Source organism: Pleurodeles waltl, chromosome 12 (genome assembly GCF_031143425.1).
Source record: "Pleurodeles waltl isolate 20211129_DDA chromosome 12, aPleWal1.hap1.20221129, whole genome shotgun sequence".
NCBI lineage: Eukaryota > Metazoa > Chordata > Amphibia > Caudata > Salamandridae > Pleurodeles > Pleurodeles waltl.
In genome coordinates this window covers 683,363,718-683,380,374 of record NC_090451.1, presented here as the reverse complement: position 1 = coordinate 683,380,374, position 16,657 = coordinate 683,363,718, and the positions used below count along the sequence as shown (strand labels likewise).

Below are 16,657 nucleotides of genomic sequence, written 5' to 3'. Positions count from 1 at the left end.
ACGACCATCCTTCTTGGGAATCAGGAAATACCTTGAGTAAACTCCTTGACCCCTTTCCTGCTCCGGGACCAACTCCACCGCGCCCTTTAAAAGGAGGACTTCTACCTCCTGTTCTAGCAACAGGAGGTGTTCTTGTGAACAATACGAAGGGCGGGGCGGGATGAGGGGCGGAAACTCCCGAAAAGGAAGGGTGTAGCCTTTTCCCACAACACTGAGAACCCAATTGTCCGACGTAACAGTCTCCCATTTGGTGAGAAAATGCTGTAATCTTCCCCCTACAGGAGAGGCGTGAGTTGGAAATGGTGGAAGCCTAAGGCTGCTTCCCCTGCTGCACCCCGCCAGAGGATGAGGAAGAGGCAGAGTGCTGCTGAGAGGCTCCTCTGGTGCGGACCCTACCTCTCCCCCTAAAAGATCTATAGGGATGGGAAGAGGCAGGTTGCTGATATCTTCCCCGAAAGGAAGAGGAGGAAGAGCCACGCCCAAATCCACGAAACCTCCTGAAAAATCTGGAAGAGGCCGTGGAAGAAGGAGCTTGGAGCCCTAACGACTTAGCCGTGGCCCTGCTTTCCTTAAAACGTTCCAAGGCCGAATCAGCCTTAGCCCCAAACAGTTTGTCCCCATCAAACGGGAGATCCAACAATGTGGACTGTACATCAGCCGAAAAGCCCGAGTTACGGAGCCAGGCCTGTCTCCTTGCCACCACAGTTGTGCCCATTGCTCTGGCTACCGAGTCGGTGGTATCCAGTCCCGTCTGGATAATTTGGGTCGCAGCAGCCTGGGCATTTGAGACAAGATCCAAAAGACCCTGGGGAAGCTCTGTAAACGAAGAGGAGATGTCATCCATCAGAGCATGAATATACCTCCCCAGGATACAGGTTGCATTGGTGGCTTTTAACGCCAGACTGCAGGACGAAAAAATCTTCTTCGACTGCGCCTCTAGCTTCTTTGAATCTCTGTCCCCAGGCACCGTCGGAAAAGAACCAGGCGCTGACTTGGACGAACAGGAGGCCTGCACCACCAAGCTCTCCGGCGTAGGGTGCCTGGACAGAAAACCAGGGTCAGTTGGAGCCGCCCGATACCTCCTGGCCGCGGCTCTGTGAACTGCTGGGGAAGATGCCGGCCTCTTCCACGCCTCTAAAACCGGATCCAGCAGGGCGTCATTAAAAGGTAACAGAGGCTCCGCCGCGGCTGAGGCCGGATGTAACACCTCTGTCAAAAGGTTTTGTTTCGCCTCCACCACCGGCAAAGGCAGGTCCAAAAAACTAGCTGCCTTCCGTACCACTGCATGAAAGGAAGCAGCCTCCTCAGTATATTCCCCCGGGGACGAAAGGTCCCACTCAGGGGAAGTGTCCAGCCCACTGGCCGACTCCAGTCCACGCAGCCCATCACCCGAGTCCTCTAGCTCTCCTTCCTCTAGGGCTCGTTGGTACTCCTGCTCTTCTAGTACCCGGAGAGCACGTCTCCTTGAATGCAGTCGTTGCTCAATCCGCGGAGTCGACAATGCCTCCGCCGAAGTCGGAGATCGGCGCCGATCTTCCGAAGCCACCGACGCCGCATCCGGCGCCACAGGTAACTTCGGCGCCGACTGAAGAGCAGTTGAAACGGATGGACCCACCGGAGTCACAGGCCGAAATCTCGACGTCGACGGGATGGAAATCCCTGGGGCCAATCCTTCCGAAGCCACCGGAGCGGCCACCGGCGCCGACACTGGCGCCGAGCCCACGTTCCCAAACGGGAGAAAGGGCATAAAGGGTGCCGGCCGAAGAGGCGCAGGATCACCCAAAGAAAAGGCCAAAGGCCCAGCCGGAGCACCCCCTGGAGCCATCTGTTGGAAGATGGCATACATCGCATTCAAGAATGCGGAACTATCGGCTCCAGGGGTGGGAAAAGCCGGATACTGGGGTGCCTGTCTCGGAGGCGACCCCGACGCCGGCCTCGGCGTCTGCGCCGGAGAAAACACTTGAGGCTCCAATACCTCAATCACCGACGCCTGTCCAGGTGAAGTTGGAGACGCCGGAGAAGGCAACGGCGTCGAAGGATGCGGCGTAACCGTGGGGCTGACCTCCCATGTTCTTCGGCGCCGATCCGGAGACCTGGAACGAGCCTCCCTTGAATGACGCCGAGATTCTCTACGGCGCCGGGAGTCTCGATGACGCCGATGTCTTGGAGAAGACTTCTTGTGATGCTTCTCCTTTGACTTGGCCATAAACAGCTTCGCCTCACGTTCTTTAAGAGCCTTTGGATTCATGTGCTGACATGAATCACAAGTCGAGACGTCGTGGTCGGAGCTCAAACACCAAAGGCAATCGGAATGAGGATCCGTCACCGACATCTTGCCTCCACACTCACGACAAGGCTTAAATCCAGACTTTCTCTGCGACATTATTTCCACAGCGAAAGACTACGCAGCAAGATATACACTGTAACCGCAAGAGTAACAGTTGCTCCCTCGAAGATAACCGTTTCGAATGCACGGAAAAAAGGGAACTGACGTCCGCACGTCGTCGAGGACCTCTTATTGCCTGTATGACGTCAGACGGCGTCGCGTGGGCGACAGTGACGTCCTTGTCGACGTGCAGAGACTAGTAAGAAGATTTCCGTCGAATGCTGGCGCCATGGGAGTATTCATGAGGTGAGGAATCCACAGGTAGTTGTATCCATCAGAAACGTGGATTTATCAGGTTGGGGGCCTAGAAGCCTCACAAAACACTATAAAACAATTGGAGGTCTCAGTGTGAAGCTTACATTCACTTATTTCAGTATGCATTCTGTGGTGGGGAACAGGTCATTTCCTGGGAAATATCCAGCAAAGCTCCTAAAAACCTGAAGTCTTTGACATGAAACCATGTGAGACATCTTGATGTTGATAGAAAAACCTAAATTACGACAAGTCCACATTAGCTCTAGATTCTCTCTGCAGGGGATCCCTATCAATATTCATAAGTGCACTAAACTGACCTACCTGGTTGTGGGATCTTGTAATAACAAGGACGTTTTCACCTCTAAGTTCTGAGTGACATTAGAGTTACCGTTAGGATTTGCTCTTTTTGCCTATTTGATGCAACTCACAGCCTCTCGGTGAAAAACATCTCAATTATTCGGGTATCCTGCATGGCAGGAGAATTCAGTGGTTATGACTTTGATAAGGATACTCCTGGAGAAGAACTAAATTACAGGTAAGTAACCTTTCGTTCCTTAATGGCTACATTAACAACTACCCTTTTAGTACCCAGTCACTGAAGTAGCGATGTAGATGCACACTCTGTACATCAAGCAGATAGGAGTATAAAGTTAAGTTGTGGCTGAATGGAATACATCTGCCCTGATAATGCTGGAGCCCATTGGAAACCTGAGTATAGGTGAAGCTCTTTTTTGTTCCCACTGATGTAATGTCTTCAGAATTTGCTACAACAAGTAAAATGTGTTGACTAGCAGAAATTAATATGTCATGCAGGTATAGGAAATTTCTGATAGGCCAAGAGGTTTTTGGGAATTATGAAGTACATTCAGTAACACTCTAGACCCAACACTTAATATGGAACTAACATGGTAGCTCTTACGAGTAAAACTTTTTGCATCTTTGTAAGAATGATGAATGTCACATGAGTTATCATTCACTATCGTCATAAAATATACTTTGTGGCGCGTAATAAAAACAAGAACTTGTTCATGATTACTACAATGTTTCTCTTGTAAACATATTTTAATTGGATATTTATCCCAGAGGGCACTAATTACGGCAGAAGTGCAAGGCTGTCACTGAGAAAAGAACACAAGTGGTACTCCTTTGAAAATGTTCATCCTCGTGCAGATGGGATTCCTAATGTTATACTTACAGGGGGATAGTATATATATATTTTTTTTTGTGAAAAGGTTTATACGTTTGTAGAAATATTCAGGAAGCTGAGATACTTGCAGAATGCAAAAGCCACGAATTGAGGCCTTTCTCCAACCATTAAAAGCATTGCTGTGTAGCATATTTAACACAAAAAAAAACCTTATAAACGATTAAACATAGAAAATGTTAGAAAAACAATGCAGTCAATGAATTTCATTTAGGTGGCTGGTCCAGGTGATGCACTTGGATGTATTCTGGCCTGTAACCGGAAGAGTAGGACACTTAATTGTACGTCGTTTTCACATGAGTTATAATGAACGGAATGGTCACTGTCACAACAGTTCAGGCCCGCTATTAGAAGGGTTCCTATCTCGCTGCACACTTACGATTTATATCTTTCATAGACACCAATGCAATAACTTTGCTAAAATAAATCTGATCTGCTTGAAAAATCTGAGCCTCAAAACTCCATATAGTGCCTTTTGAAAAAGCGGTTTCAGCTTGGTCATTCTAAGTCTGATGAATTGGCTTGCCATGAGGGAGGTAGATCGAGGCTGCACAAGCCAACTTGAAGCTTTACACTGTTGCTTCACGATTTTAGGTTACTTTCCCATGACATTAATACAGTTGTTTCATTCATAACACTTGCCTCGGGCAAATGTTTCCAACAGCATTAGGCTTTCAGTGAAAATACAATTTAACAACAGTTTAAAGCAGAGCAGATTTACTAGCTGCTGCTTACGTTTGTCTGTTTCAGCTGACATGCCTAATACGTGCAGATGACCTGGCACTGATAGATTTAACTGTGCTGGGCTTCAAATAAAAATCAGTGTCCAGCAAAAGTATAGTAAAAACAAACTCATAATTAAAAATAAAATAAATAAGATACTAGGTTGTGCTGGAAAAAAAGTTTATTGCTTGTGGTAGCTTTGTGGGAAAAGTTTAGAAATGGTCAAAACATTTCAAAACGTAGGTAAACAGCTCACACGAATACACTCAGACAAAGCTCTCTGGATAAAAAAAAACACACAAATCTACAACTTTTAGCGCCTTGGCAGTCCTAATTAAGTTTAGTAGGTTAAAAGGTGGCAACTCAATAATCTTATTACTTAATGTGATTTGTGGGATCATTGATATTTGATTGCATCAAGTTAGTAGTTATGGATGGTTCTATCAAATTCTCCGAGTTCAAAGGAAAGATGTGAAAGACGGCAAAAAGCGCCCATAGTTCAGCAAGGATTAAGGCAATTGGAAACAATCTACGTGCATGTTCATGGAATACACAAGCTTACTCCAGGACTGCACATTTTAAAGGGCACCTGCCTGAAAGAGAAAAGCTATCCTTATTGTGTTTGAAATAGATGGCAGATTGCCAAAACAAATCCAATAGTCTTCTTACTGTGCAAAATGTGCCTCAGATGCCCTTTAAAATGTGCAGATATGTATTTTAGTCCGCTCTTTGATAGTCTCAGCAAATATTTAAGTATTTGGTTGGGTGTTGGGGTCACTGGATGGAATCCTTTGACTTTGTATCAGACACAGAAGTGCTTCTACTTGATGTCCTAAGTCCTTGTGATTGCTGGCTATCAGGCCTGAGCAGGATTTTCTGCATTCTGCTGTCAGATCCAAATGACCAAACTCCAGGTTGTCAGGTACAATGATGCCAGGCTTGGTGACCAGAGGTTGTGGCGGAGTATACCTCATTGGCATGCATGGAAAGGATCCTGGAGTCCAACTTTAATGGAACTGATGGAAGTTCAGATAGATTCAGGAGCACGGTCTTGGGGCAATAAGAATCAGAGTACAATGTTCAGCCTTAGCTTACCTTAGGACCTTGGATATCAGGGGAAATGGAGTAAAGGTATATGCAAAGATGTTGGACCATTTGAATAAAAAGGAATTGTCACTGGGTGCCAAACTCCGCTGGTGTAGCCCTGGCATTTCCTTTTGCTCTGGGTGGAAAACAAGTCCAGTGAAGGGTGACCTCATTTGTGGAAAATAGTCCCCTTGATCTTCATGGAGCTCCCACTCACAGCAAACCCAATAGTGTTTTACTGAGAGCTTTTATCTGATCGTTTGGGCATCTAGGGAGATGCTGCACGGTCATCCTCACTTCGTGGGAAATAGCCCAGTCCAATAGCATCAGCACCTCTTAAGGCAGAATCCGGGACCGCGCCTCTCCCTGTTTTACAATTTAAACATGGATGTTATATTTTCCACCCTGATTAGGACTGTTTGACCTGCCAGCCTTGGGAGAAATGCCTGCAGATCCAGCCTTAAGGCTCTAAGCTCCAGGATATTGATTATCTTTCTGATAAACAGGTTTTTGGCATTTTGCTACCTTAATACATTAGTGACCTTAGCACAGATATTTTTGCTCGGTGGTGGGAAACATTTCAGGCCTCATTTCTAGGCAAACAATTTGCATGTTGTAATCCAGTATCACCAACAGTGATAATACAAATAAGGTTGCAATCGAAATAATGGAACGCAAGAAGCTCATATTGAGGAATGTGATAGCTTTGAGAAAATTTGCTAAGTAGGAGCAAGAACAACATAAAAAACAAAGGTGAAAAGGCTAAGGGTGGGGGGATGAGGGGAAGTGGGAGGGGGCATGGCCCGGTATTAGATGGAGTCGGCCCCTGTTGTTCACTAGCTACGTTAGATGGACAGGATTTCTCACCAGCTGGGCAGGGTGGCAGCAACAGCAAAGTGCTAAACTGCCAAATCCAATAAAGTAAGTTCAGGAATGTATTCATCTGCCTGAAGAAGGTGGTTGTAACCACTTGCTAGGGGATTAAGTTTAGGGAAGGTCTAGCGAGCGTTTACTCTCAGCCAATGTAACTGTTAAGCAGTCTTTGGGGAAATACCAAGTCGCTGGAAGAGCCACTTCCAAAGCCCTCTGAGTTCCTTTCTTTATACGGCAGAACTTTCCACAATACTCACTTAAGGGGAGATCAAGACCAAGCGCCAAATGAAGGAGAGGAACTTGATTTCCACTGAGAGGTGATCGTTCTTTTAGCTAGGATCGAAGCTAGGTTAGTCAGAAGCATTGCTGCTCGGGCTTTTTTGGAGCCCTCATAAATTCGCAGAGATACAGGTGCTGTCCTGTGGGATTAGTTTAATGGAGGAGAGTACATTTACTATGTAGTTTAAAAAGGGACGAAGGAGAGGGCAGGACCAGAGCATGTGCATGAAGTCAGCCATCTCTGTAAGGCAACAGGGGCAGGTGGGTGATGCAAGGCAAATGTATTTACGTAGGGCTGCTATAGAGAGATAAGATCTGCGCAATATAGATTATAGTATTCGTTTAAATTTCATGGTAAGGGATATAATATGGGTGAATTTTACTGCATAAGCCTATTCTGTCATGAAGGGCTTTACTCATGTCAGCCTCTTACTTATCTTTCAGAGGTGTTAGTGTTGGGGATACAAGAGGAATGAGGACCTTGTAAAACCATGAAATGTGTCAGTGGCCATGCCCCATGGTTTATACTGCTTGGATAAACTGGTGTATCTCCAAGGGAAGAATCAGGATGGGCCAAAGCTCTCGGATGGCACTGGCAAATAGAGCTGTATGGGAGAAATTGGTCACCAAGAGGTTAAATTGCTCCTGTCCATCTAGATCTCCAACTGTCATTAAGTGTGCCTTTGTCCATGTATACATGTGGAAATTAGAGACCGCAGACGTATCGAAAGACAACAGGTGAACAGCCGAGGCATATGAAGCTGCCCTCTTTGTGAGCGTAAGGGAGTGTGAGCAGTATCTCAGAGTCACCCGAAGAAATTTAGGACACGATTTTTGATGCCAGAATTTTATATGCAGGAGAATGTTCAAGCCCTGCATCTGCCACAGAGACATTAAGGAGGCTCTCTACTCAAGGGACACATCAGACAGCCTCCTGCTCAGCCATAGCAGCTGCGCCGCTGGATAATATAATTCCAAATGGGGAGCTCCTAAGCTGTCCACCTCAGAGCTCCCCAATATTGAGATAGAGTTTATTTTCTGCATCTGACCAAATGTTTAATCAACAAATCTTGCATGTGCGCTCCCCAACCCTCCAAGGGTGCATCCGTGGTGAGCACCATCGGATAAAGGATGAAATGGGAACCCTGCTTTAAGATTCATGGGCAATGACCACCATACGAGTGCAGGTAAATTGAAAATGCTGCCTGTCACTGAAAAGCGGAGGCATTTTCTGTGCTTCCTGCGTCAGGGACAGGGAAACATGCATCCTAGAGATCCAGCGTCATCAGATAATCATTTCTCTAGGGCTTCAGGAGGAATTTGTGAAGCGTTGTCATGCGAAAGATTTGTGTTTTCAGGCACCTGACCCGGTGGTCTTCATTCTTCTGTACTATCAGAAACAATCTGAATTAAAACCGCTGATTTCTCTGGGATTTCGGGACCTTATATCATTCCTTTAAGAAAAAGAGGAGGAGACTTTCCTGTTGCAGCTCGCTCAAGGGAAGACGATGCTCCTTCCTGGGCGGGTAGATAGGTGGTTTCTGTAGAAATTCTCAAGCCATCCATTAAGATGGGGTTGCTAGGGGAGGCAGCTGTGAAAAGTCAAGCCATTTTTGTTTGTTCAGAGAGCATGTTTGTGAGCCACTCGTCTTCCAACAGACCTTGTTGTTTCTGATTTCTCTTGGGTGCATAGCCCTGGTTGTATCCAGACTGCCTCGGAGAATAATTCAGCTAGCCTTGCCTCCTTACCGATTGAGGCATCCCCTATGGACATGAGATCTTCATGATCCACAAAAGGTTGTTAAGCTGTCAATGCTGAAAGGTGTCCAGAGATTATACTGTAGCCATACTGTATTAAACTTTATACATTTCTGTTTTAATATTTGGCAAGGCATCATCAACATGCTTTCCAGGCAAGGTAATTCTATCACATTCAGTATTTTTGCTTGGACGTCCAGATGGAAAGTTGCAGATCTCAGCTATCCCTGTCTTAACACAGCCGATCCAGGCGGGTGACCTCAGCCTGCATTTGAAGCATCCACTGCGGTGTCAATGATTATTGCAGATTTTGCTGCACCCTCTGTGATGATGGCTTTGGTAGGCTCCTTCTTAACCTCTTAGACCCCGGCGTGAGGTTGATTACTGGCAAGATATCATGCCACATCTGGAGATCATAACGGTCGAAAAATGGCAAGGCATTAGCGGCGCGGAATTATGTCGCCGCCATGGAACCAGCTCTATGCCCTAATTATCTATGTGTCTGCAGATCCTATCATGTTCTTCGATTTGTGCTGCACTGCAGACATGAACACAGAGTCAAGTTTGGAATGGAACATAAGGAAGGCAGGGGCTCCGTCTGGGGCACTGTACTTCTTTCTAAATGAGGCACTACAGCTGTAACTGTTGTCTTCTGACAAAACAAAGACCAGTCTATGTATGGATCTAATTGCTTCATATGGCTGCTCACTTAATGCATATAGGAAGCATTGTTGCTCCACCACAGAAACTGTGAGATTACATTTTTTAGCCCTGTTTCCATCAGCACATGGAAACGTGCTATGTCGCCAGGAGGTGAATCTGGCTGGAAGGGCTATTTGCCACTTTCCTTTGGTATCATAATATCGTCCTGCTCCTTTTGATCTCCATTGTCTAGAAGTTCACTCCCCAAATCAGAATGCAGAGAAATCCATGAATCATTGTCTCTCATTTCCTTAGGAGTTGGCGGAACCAATGGTGGAGTGACCACACTTGAATGCTGGACTCAGAGGTGACAGGAGTGGAGGTGGCAGGGGAAGTCTTAGTAGCAGAGGTGGAAGTGGAGGTGGTGGTGGTGGAGAGGGGCGGACACAGTTTGTTAGGCAGATTGCTGATAGACCAGTGTTTGAAAGGTTCCCATCATATGTTGTAAGACTGACATAAATGCAGCAGGGGCCCGCAGGTCCTCAGCGTCTGTATAGCAACAATGAGGTGCATAGGACTGAGGAGGGTATCAGCTACGAAAGTGACTGGTGTACATAAGACTGCCAACGACTGTGTTGTAGACAGGGTTGACTTTGTATAGGGCCATAGTCAATGGGGTCAGCGTTGATACATTATTGGTTTTGGCTTCAACAATGTTGTCATTGACATTAGTCTTGTCATCAAAGGCGATGTGATCGCCCAAAAAGGTCTGGTCATCAACAATGATCTCCTCACAGACATAGACAATGCCTGTCCAATAGGTGATAATAGGAGTGTTGTACATGACAGTGTATTTTTTCTTCCGCATGGAACTGGATTTCAAGCAGGACATCAAGGAAGCAGGATTCCTGCACAGGTTTTTGCGCATGTTGGTGTACGTTCTGTCTGAAATGTTTTTCTGAAGGCTCTTCAGAATGTCCAGAATCTTCTGGAAAATTGGTCTGTAGGATCCTCAGCTTTTTTCTGTGAGGAGGTGGCTGCAGGCTCTTTGGGATGTAAGTCTACCTTTGGAAATGCCACATTTCTGCTTTTGCGCCTCCCTTATGGAAAAGGATAGTACAGCACTTTTGTTGGAATCATCCCCAGAAAAGGGGGAACCCCTTGAGAAGGAGAATATTTCTGCCTTTCTAGTAGATAGAGGACCTACCTCATCTCTCCATCCTTTCGGTCGTTGAAGAACGGTTTTACAAATGTCACTGTGTGAAGCCTTTTTCACTGAATAAAGGCAATAAATGCATTGCCCACGTGGGTCATCAGTGTAGATTGTTTTTTTACCACAGGTAGACCTGGATTTGAAAAGAGATTTTCTTTCTCTGTGTCAGTCATGATGACAGTTGGTGGCAGAAGAAAGGTCTTCCTGGGACAGAACATTGAGATTTCTCCCAAAAAATCACTCCGAAGACAACTTATGGTGTACTGAAAGCTGAAGATGGGACTGGCTAGAATAAGGTCACTGAAAGGTTATAGCAGACCTCTTCTCAGGAATGCCCTCAAATACAACGTGCAGTTTAAATCTGAGCTACGGTGTCCTCTAGGGGGAGTAGGAGAGCTTAGAATACTCACAGCACTTGCCAGGGGTTCAGATTGATTTAAATGAGGTGGCTGCGCCACCAAGTAAACGTTGTTGAGTCCAATGGCCATTTTCATACTGTTTACTGATATTTAAGTTACCAGGTATTCCCTAATCCTGGGGAAAGACTGCTTCTACCCGTCAAAAGGCTTATTGGATGTTACTTGAAGCCCAATGTTGTTTCTCTGCAGACTATAACATAAAACTCTGAAGAAGGAAGGCTGCCAGGCAGCACCTCCTGGGTAGGGTGGAAAAATAATATAGAACCTTGCCTGGACACATCCAGATTAGGGTAGGCCATCGTAAGTTTCAACTTGGACCTTAAAGGAGGCTGTGGGGTAGACCTTTATAGGTTCCACATCTAAAGAGACACTGTTACATCATGCTGATACTCAACTTGAGGCCTCAATAGTTTGCAGTGTGCCGCTGTGAACTCACTTGAGGGTGATGGAGGGGGGGGAATCTTTGCTTGCACATCAATATTACCACTCCCTAGTGTTTATGCAACATTCAGCCTGCTCATCACGGCTACCACAAATTAAGTAAAAAAATAATTTTTTTTCAACCTGATCGAGGCAGAGGCAATAGTGTAAACTATCTCCACCTGGAAACGAATGTACCTGGGCCACCTAACTTCACTGATGGAGGTGCTGATGACAAGGAGACCCAGAGGCCAAATTCCCTATGCAGTCATATGTTACTCCCTAAATGCTATCAAAACCGGTTAAGTCCACGGGTAGCTCCTTTGTGCCAGTTTCACTGGACTGAGCAACCCTTGGAGAGAAGATACCTCAACTGCGAGAAACAGATTATTCCAGCATCCTCTTTGGCTCCTGCTACCATCATGAGCCCTGCCAGCAGCCTTAACCAAAATGTGCTTGAGGTTAGCCATAGGCTTCCCTGTTTTACCAACCACTACCAGCTTAAAATACATATTTATAGTGACAGTCTTTAAAACATTTAACCAAATAAAAGCATTTGTTTTTAAATCCAAACAAATGCATTATTTATGGCTAATAAATATCAACCAGACCAAATGCCAGATCCTCATTGCACATTGACTGTGCACATCAATGGTCCTAGATTTATAAGTAGAAGTGCTTTCCTAGGGCAGTAGTGGCAAAGGGATTGTTCATATGCTCTAACATAAGTGCTATGACACAGACCTACTTGGCTGAATAACACCTTGTTCCACAGAATCAGAAAAAAGCTACTTGGCTGCAACTAAAACACTCCAGAACTGGTAAGTCTTTTTTGTATTTCCTGAACACAATTACCCTTCTGAGAACTGATTAATTCCATTTTACGAGTGACTTGAGAGATGCCTAGGTTCACTGCCTGCAATGAACTTTCTGGTCTCAGTACTTTCTGTCCATTCACTTCTCTCCAGATTTACGTGGCATTCACACAGCAACCCTCCAGTCCCAGCTAAACTCACTATATAAAATTATACCCTCTGTGAGCCCATTATACTCCGACATAAGGCTGACGGGAGCTCCCGTTGAGTTTGTCAACAATCATCTGCATATATGCATTCCTCCATTTCTTACCCAAGACAGTGTAAATGGGATCTCGCTCCAACTTCTTTTTGGTAAGGATGTCTGGCAGACGTCGAAAGATCGCAATGGTGTTGATGATCTGGCCGCAGATGCCATTCACTGCACTGGCAAGTTCTGCTAGGCTGGGGGAGAACTCCACCTGATTTAATAAGAGATTTTGAGAAATTAGGCAATGCAATTTGGATTGCATAAATACGTGGCTGCATCAAGTACACAACAGAGGTTCGAACTTATGGGTTCATGTATCATAACTGGTTTGTAAATTACTGACCAGCAAGAATGATTCTCCAGATACAGATTCATCATTGAACTATTCCTTGGTATTAATGATATCAGAATACTATTTGTTGCACTTTGTTTATTAGTGACACCCAGACCATAGCTTCTAATGGTGTAATGAAATCAAACTAGCTAAATGCCCCTGACATACAGTAACATGTTACAGCACTTTTCAATAAAAACCCAAAGATTTAGACAAAAATGAATGTCAAGCTCCTCTGAAACAGGTATGCAGTAAAAGCCATTAACTTGATCACAAAACGTAATTTTTATTCTTAGGAGCACAACAAACTGCTACCAAGATAGAGCTAGATAGGACCAACTTTGTTAGGAGAAATTTCCTATAGTTGTTTTAAGAGTGCAAGTTGCAGCAGAATCAGAGTGGGGCTAGTAAAGGTGCTTTGAATTCATGCTGATAGGAAGAGAGAGGTATAAGCTCTGACAAGATACTTGAAAATAAGCATTGGGGTGTGTTGTCTATGAATTTGGTGAAACTGTCCATGACAGAAAACTAGAATTAATAATAAAGAGAAATTACTTCCTTGAAATCAGGGATATGTGTTTTGGGAACTTCATTTTTTTTTTATATACATTTTTATAGATTATATAAAACATAACAAACCTCAACAATAAATACAATTCTCTGGCGCTTACATAGTGCATCTGATATATATATATATATATATATACACATACACATATATATATATATATATAAAATAAAATGTATATATAGACACATACATATATAAACATGTATATACATACACACACAATTAGGAGGAAAGAAATGTTACTAATTATGTCACAGCAATGTAGCATATGGGCCTAGACCAGGGCTTGCACGACATGCAAGTGTGCAAAGCAGTCCCGTATTGAACTTGGATGTACTAGCCCTCAACACACCAGAAGGGTAGAGCCGGTTCTTTCTCCCCCACAACTTCATATCCAACTGGGCCATATCACCACACTCTGATTAAATGCCATGTGAGGGGACCCCACAGCATGCACTTCTTAAAATTATATATATATATATATATATATATATATATATATATATATATATATATATATATATATATATATACTGGAAGATGCATGATCACAAGAAAACAACAGACAGCCATATATATATAAATATATATATATATGTAAATATATATATATGTAAATCTTTCATAAACCTTTATTAAAAGGAAAAGGAATGTGAGACACTGTTAGCCAATAGGTTGCCATTCAAGGAATAGTCGAGAAAACTGGCAATGTACTTTTAAGAACCTCATAGTACCCCCTGTATCCATTATGCCTCACATGAGGTCAGGTCATTTTTATAGAGATTATGATTCCTGGGAAGAGAATGTGTTGGGAGCTAGAAAGATTTCTGTCTGGGAAGGTGGGAGAGTTGCTTTTGACTTTGATAAGGATTCTACTGGAAGAGGACTAGCGTTACGGGTAAGCAACTTTTTCTTCTCTTCCAGGATATCCACATCAATAGTCATAAGCCCAACCTACAAGAAGCGGACCTGAAATACAGGACAGTTCCAACAACTACCTGAAAAGATTGCTTAAAGAAGCCTGGCCTACTTGAGTGTCTGTTTTAGAATTTGAATCTAGACAATGTCTTGAGAACGTATGTACAGAACTTCATGTAGTAGCTTTGCATATTCCTGAAACATGTACATTTCTCAAAAGAGATGCAGTTGCAGCCTTTCCTCTAGTAGAATGAGCTTTTGGTCTACTATGTAAGGATCTTTTGGCTAGTTGATAAGAGAGGAGTATAAGGATAAGTTACTTATCTGTAAATCCTAGTTCTCTTCCAGGGGTATCCTCATCAAAGTCATAAACATTGAATATTCCCGCCCTTGTGCGGGGACCCCGGAGCATATATAAAATACACATATATAAAGTATGAAATATGCACAAAAAATATATATAGCATTTTTAGTAGACAAATTTTCATACTAAACTCATATATACAGGGAGTGCAGAATTATTAGGCAAATGAGTATTTTGACCACATCATCCTCTTTATGCATGTTGTCTTACTCCAAGCTGTATAGGCTCGAAAGCCTACTACCAATTAAGCATATTAGGTGATGTGCATCTCTGTAATGAGAAGGGGTGTGGTCTAATGACATCAACACCCTATATCAGGTGTGCATAATTATTAGGCAACTTCCTTTCCTTTGGCAAAATGGGTCAAAAGAAGGACTTGACAGGCTCAGAAAAGTCAAAAATAGTGAGATATCTTGCAGAGGGATGCAGCACTCTTAAAATTGCAAAGCTTCTGAAGCGTGATCATCGAACAATCAAGCGTTTCATTCAAAATAGTCAACAGGGTCGCAAGAAGCGTGTGGAAAAACCAAGGCGCAAAATAACTGCCCATGAACTGAGAAAAGTCAAGCGTGCAGCTGCCACGATGCCACTTGCCACCAGTTTGGCCATATTTCAGAGCTGCAACATCACTGGAGTGCCCAAAAGCACAAGGTGTGCAATACTCAGAGACATGGCCAAGGTAAGAAAGGCTGAAAGACGACCACCACTGAACAAGACACACCAGCTGAAACGTCAAGACTGGGCCAAGAAATATCTCAAGACTGATTTTTATAAGGTTTTATGGACTGATGAAATGAGAGTGAGTCTTGATGGGCCAGATGGATGGGCCCGTGGCTGGATTGGTAAAGGGCACAGAGCTCCAGTCCGACTCAGACGCCAGCAAGGTGGAGGTGGAGTACTGGTTTGGGCTGGTACCATCAAAGATGAGCTTGTGGGGCCTTTTCGGGTTGAGGATGGAGTCAAGCTCAACTCCCAGTCCTACTGCCAGTTCCTGGAAGACACCTTCTTCAAGCAGTGGTACAGGAAGAAGTCTGCATCCTTCAAGAAAAACATGATTTTCAAGCAGGACAATGCTCCATCACACGCGTCCAAGTACTCCACAGCGTGGCTGGCAAGAAAGGGTATAAAAGAAGGAAATCTAATGGCATGGCCTCCTTGTTCACCTGATCTGAACCCCATTGAGAACCTGTGGTCCATCATCAAATGTGAGATTTACAAGGAGGGAAAACAGTACACCTCTCTGAACAGTGTCTGGGAGGCTGTGGTTGCTGCTGCACGCAATGTTGATGGTGAACAGATCAAAACACTGACAGAATCCATGGATGGCAGGCTTTTGAGTGTCCTTGCAAAGAAAGGTGGCTATATTGGTCACTGATTTGTTTTTGTTTTGTTTTTGAATGTCAGAAATGTATATTTGTGAATGTTGAGATGTTATATTGGTTTCACTGGTAATAATAAATAATTGAAATGGGTATATATATTTTTTTGTTAAGTTGCCTAATAATTATGCACAGTAATAGTCACCTGCACACACAGATATCCCCCTAACATAGCTAAAACTAAAAACAAACTAAAAACTACTTCCAAAAATATTCAGCTTTGATATTAATGACTTTTTTGGGTTCATTGAGAACATGGTTGTTGTTCAATAATAAAATTAATCCTCAAAAATACAACTTGCCTAATAATTCTGCACTCCCTGTACATGTGTGAAACAGCAATGCGGACTATAAATATAAACAGGCTAAAATGCTTTATTTCTATGGAGTTTTTTTTTTTTTTTTTTTCTTTTTTAAATGTTCTCAAAATTACAATGAGAGAAAAAATATTGGCCAAAACCCCGCCACTGGGCCTAGGGAAATCAGCAGTAGTAATCATCAGAGAAAAAAGATAAAAAACTACATTGAAAAACACTAGAGAATTCTTAGCCAATAGGCTGCATGCAGGTTAACACAGGAGAACCATAAAAACTTTGGCACCGTGCCTTTAAGACCCTGAGCACCTCCAGTATCCCACCATGCCTCAGGGGTGAAGGAGAGGTGACAGTTGGTTCACAGTTGAAAATTAGTTACTTACCTGTAACTGCAGTTCTCCAGTATTGGTATCTTTCATAGATTCACATGCTTGAATCATCCCCGTCGTCGAGG

The 16,657-nt window shown here is 43.8% G+C and overlaps 1 protein-coding gene across 1 annotated transcript in view; it reads right to left on the bottom strand.

Annotated features, from left to right (window-relative positions):
* Window positions 1-16,657, bottom strand: part of DNAH2 (dynein axonemal heavy chain 2) — a 1,666,550-nt gene that overhangs the window by 1,176,459 nt on the left and 473,434 nt on the right. The window contains exon 19 of the mRNA XM_069218683.1: window positions 12,387-12,534. Within this exon, the coding sequence (XP_069074784.1) occupies window positions 12,387-12,534 (148 nt within the window). The remainder of the gene's footprint in view (window positions 1-12,386; window positions 12,535-16,657) is intronic.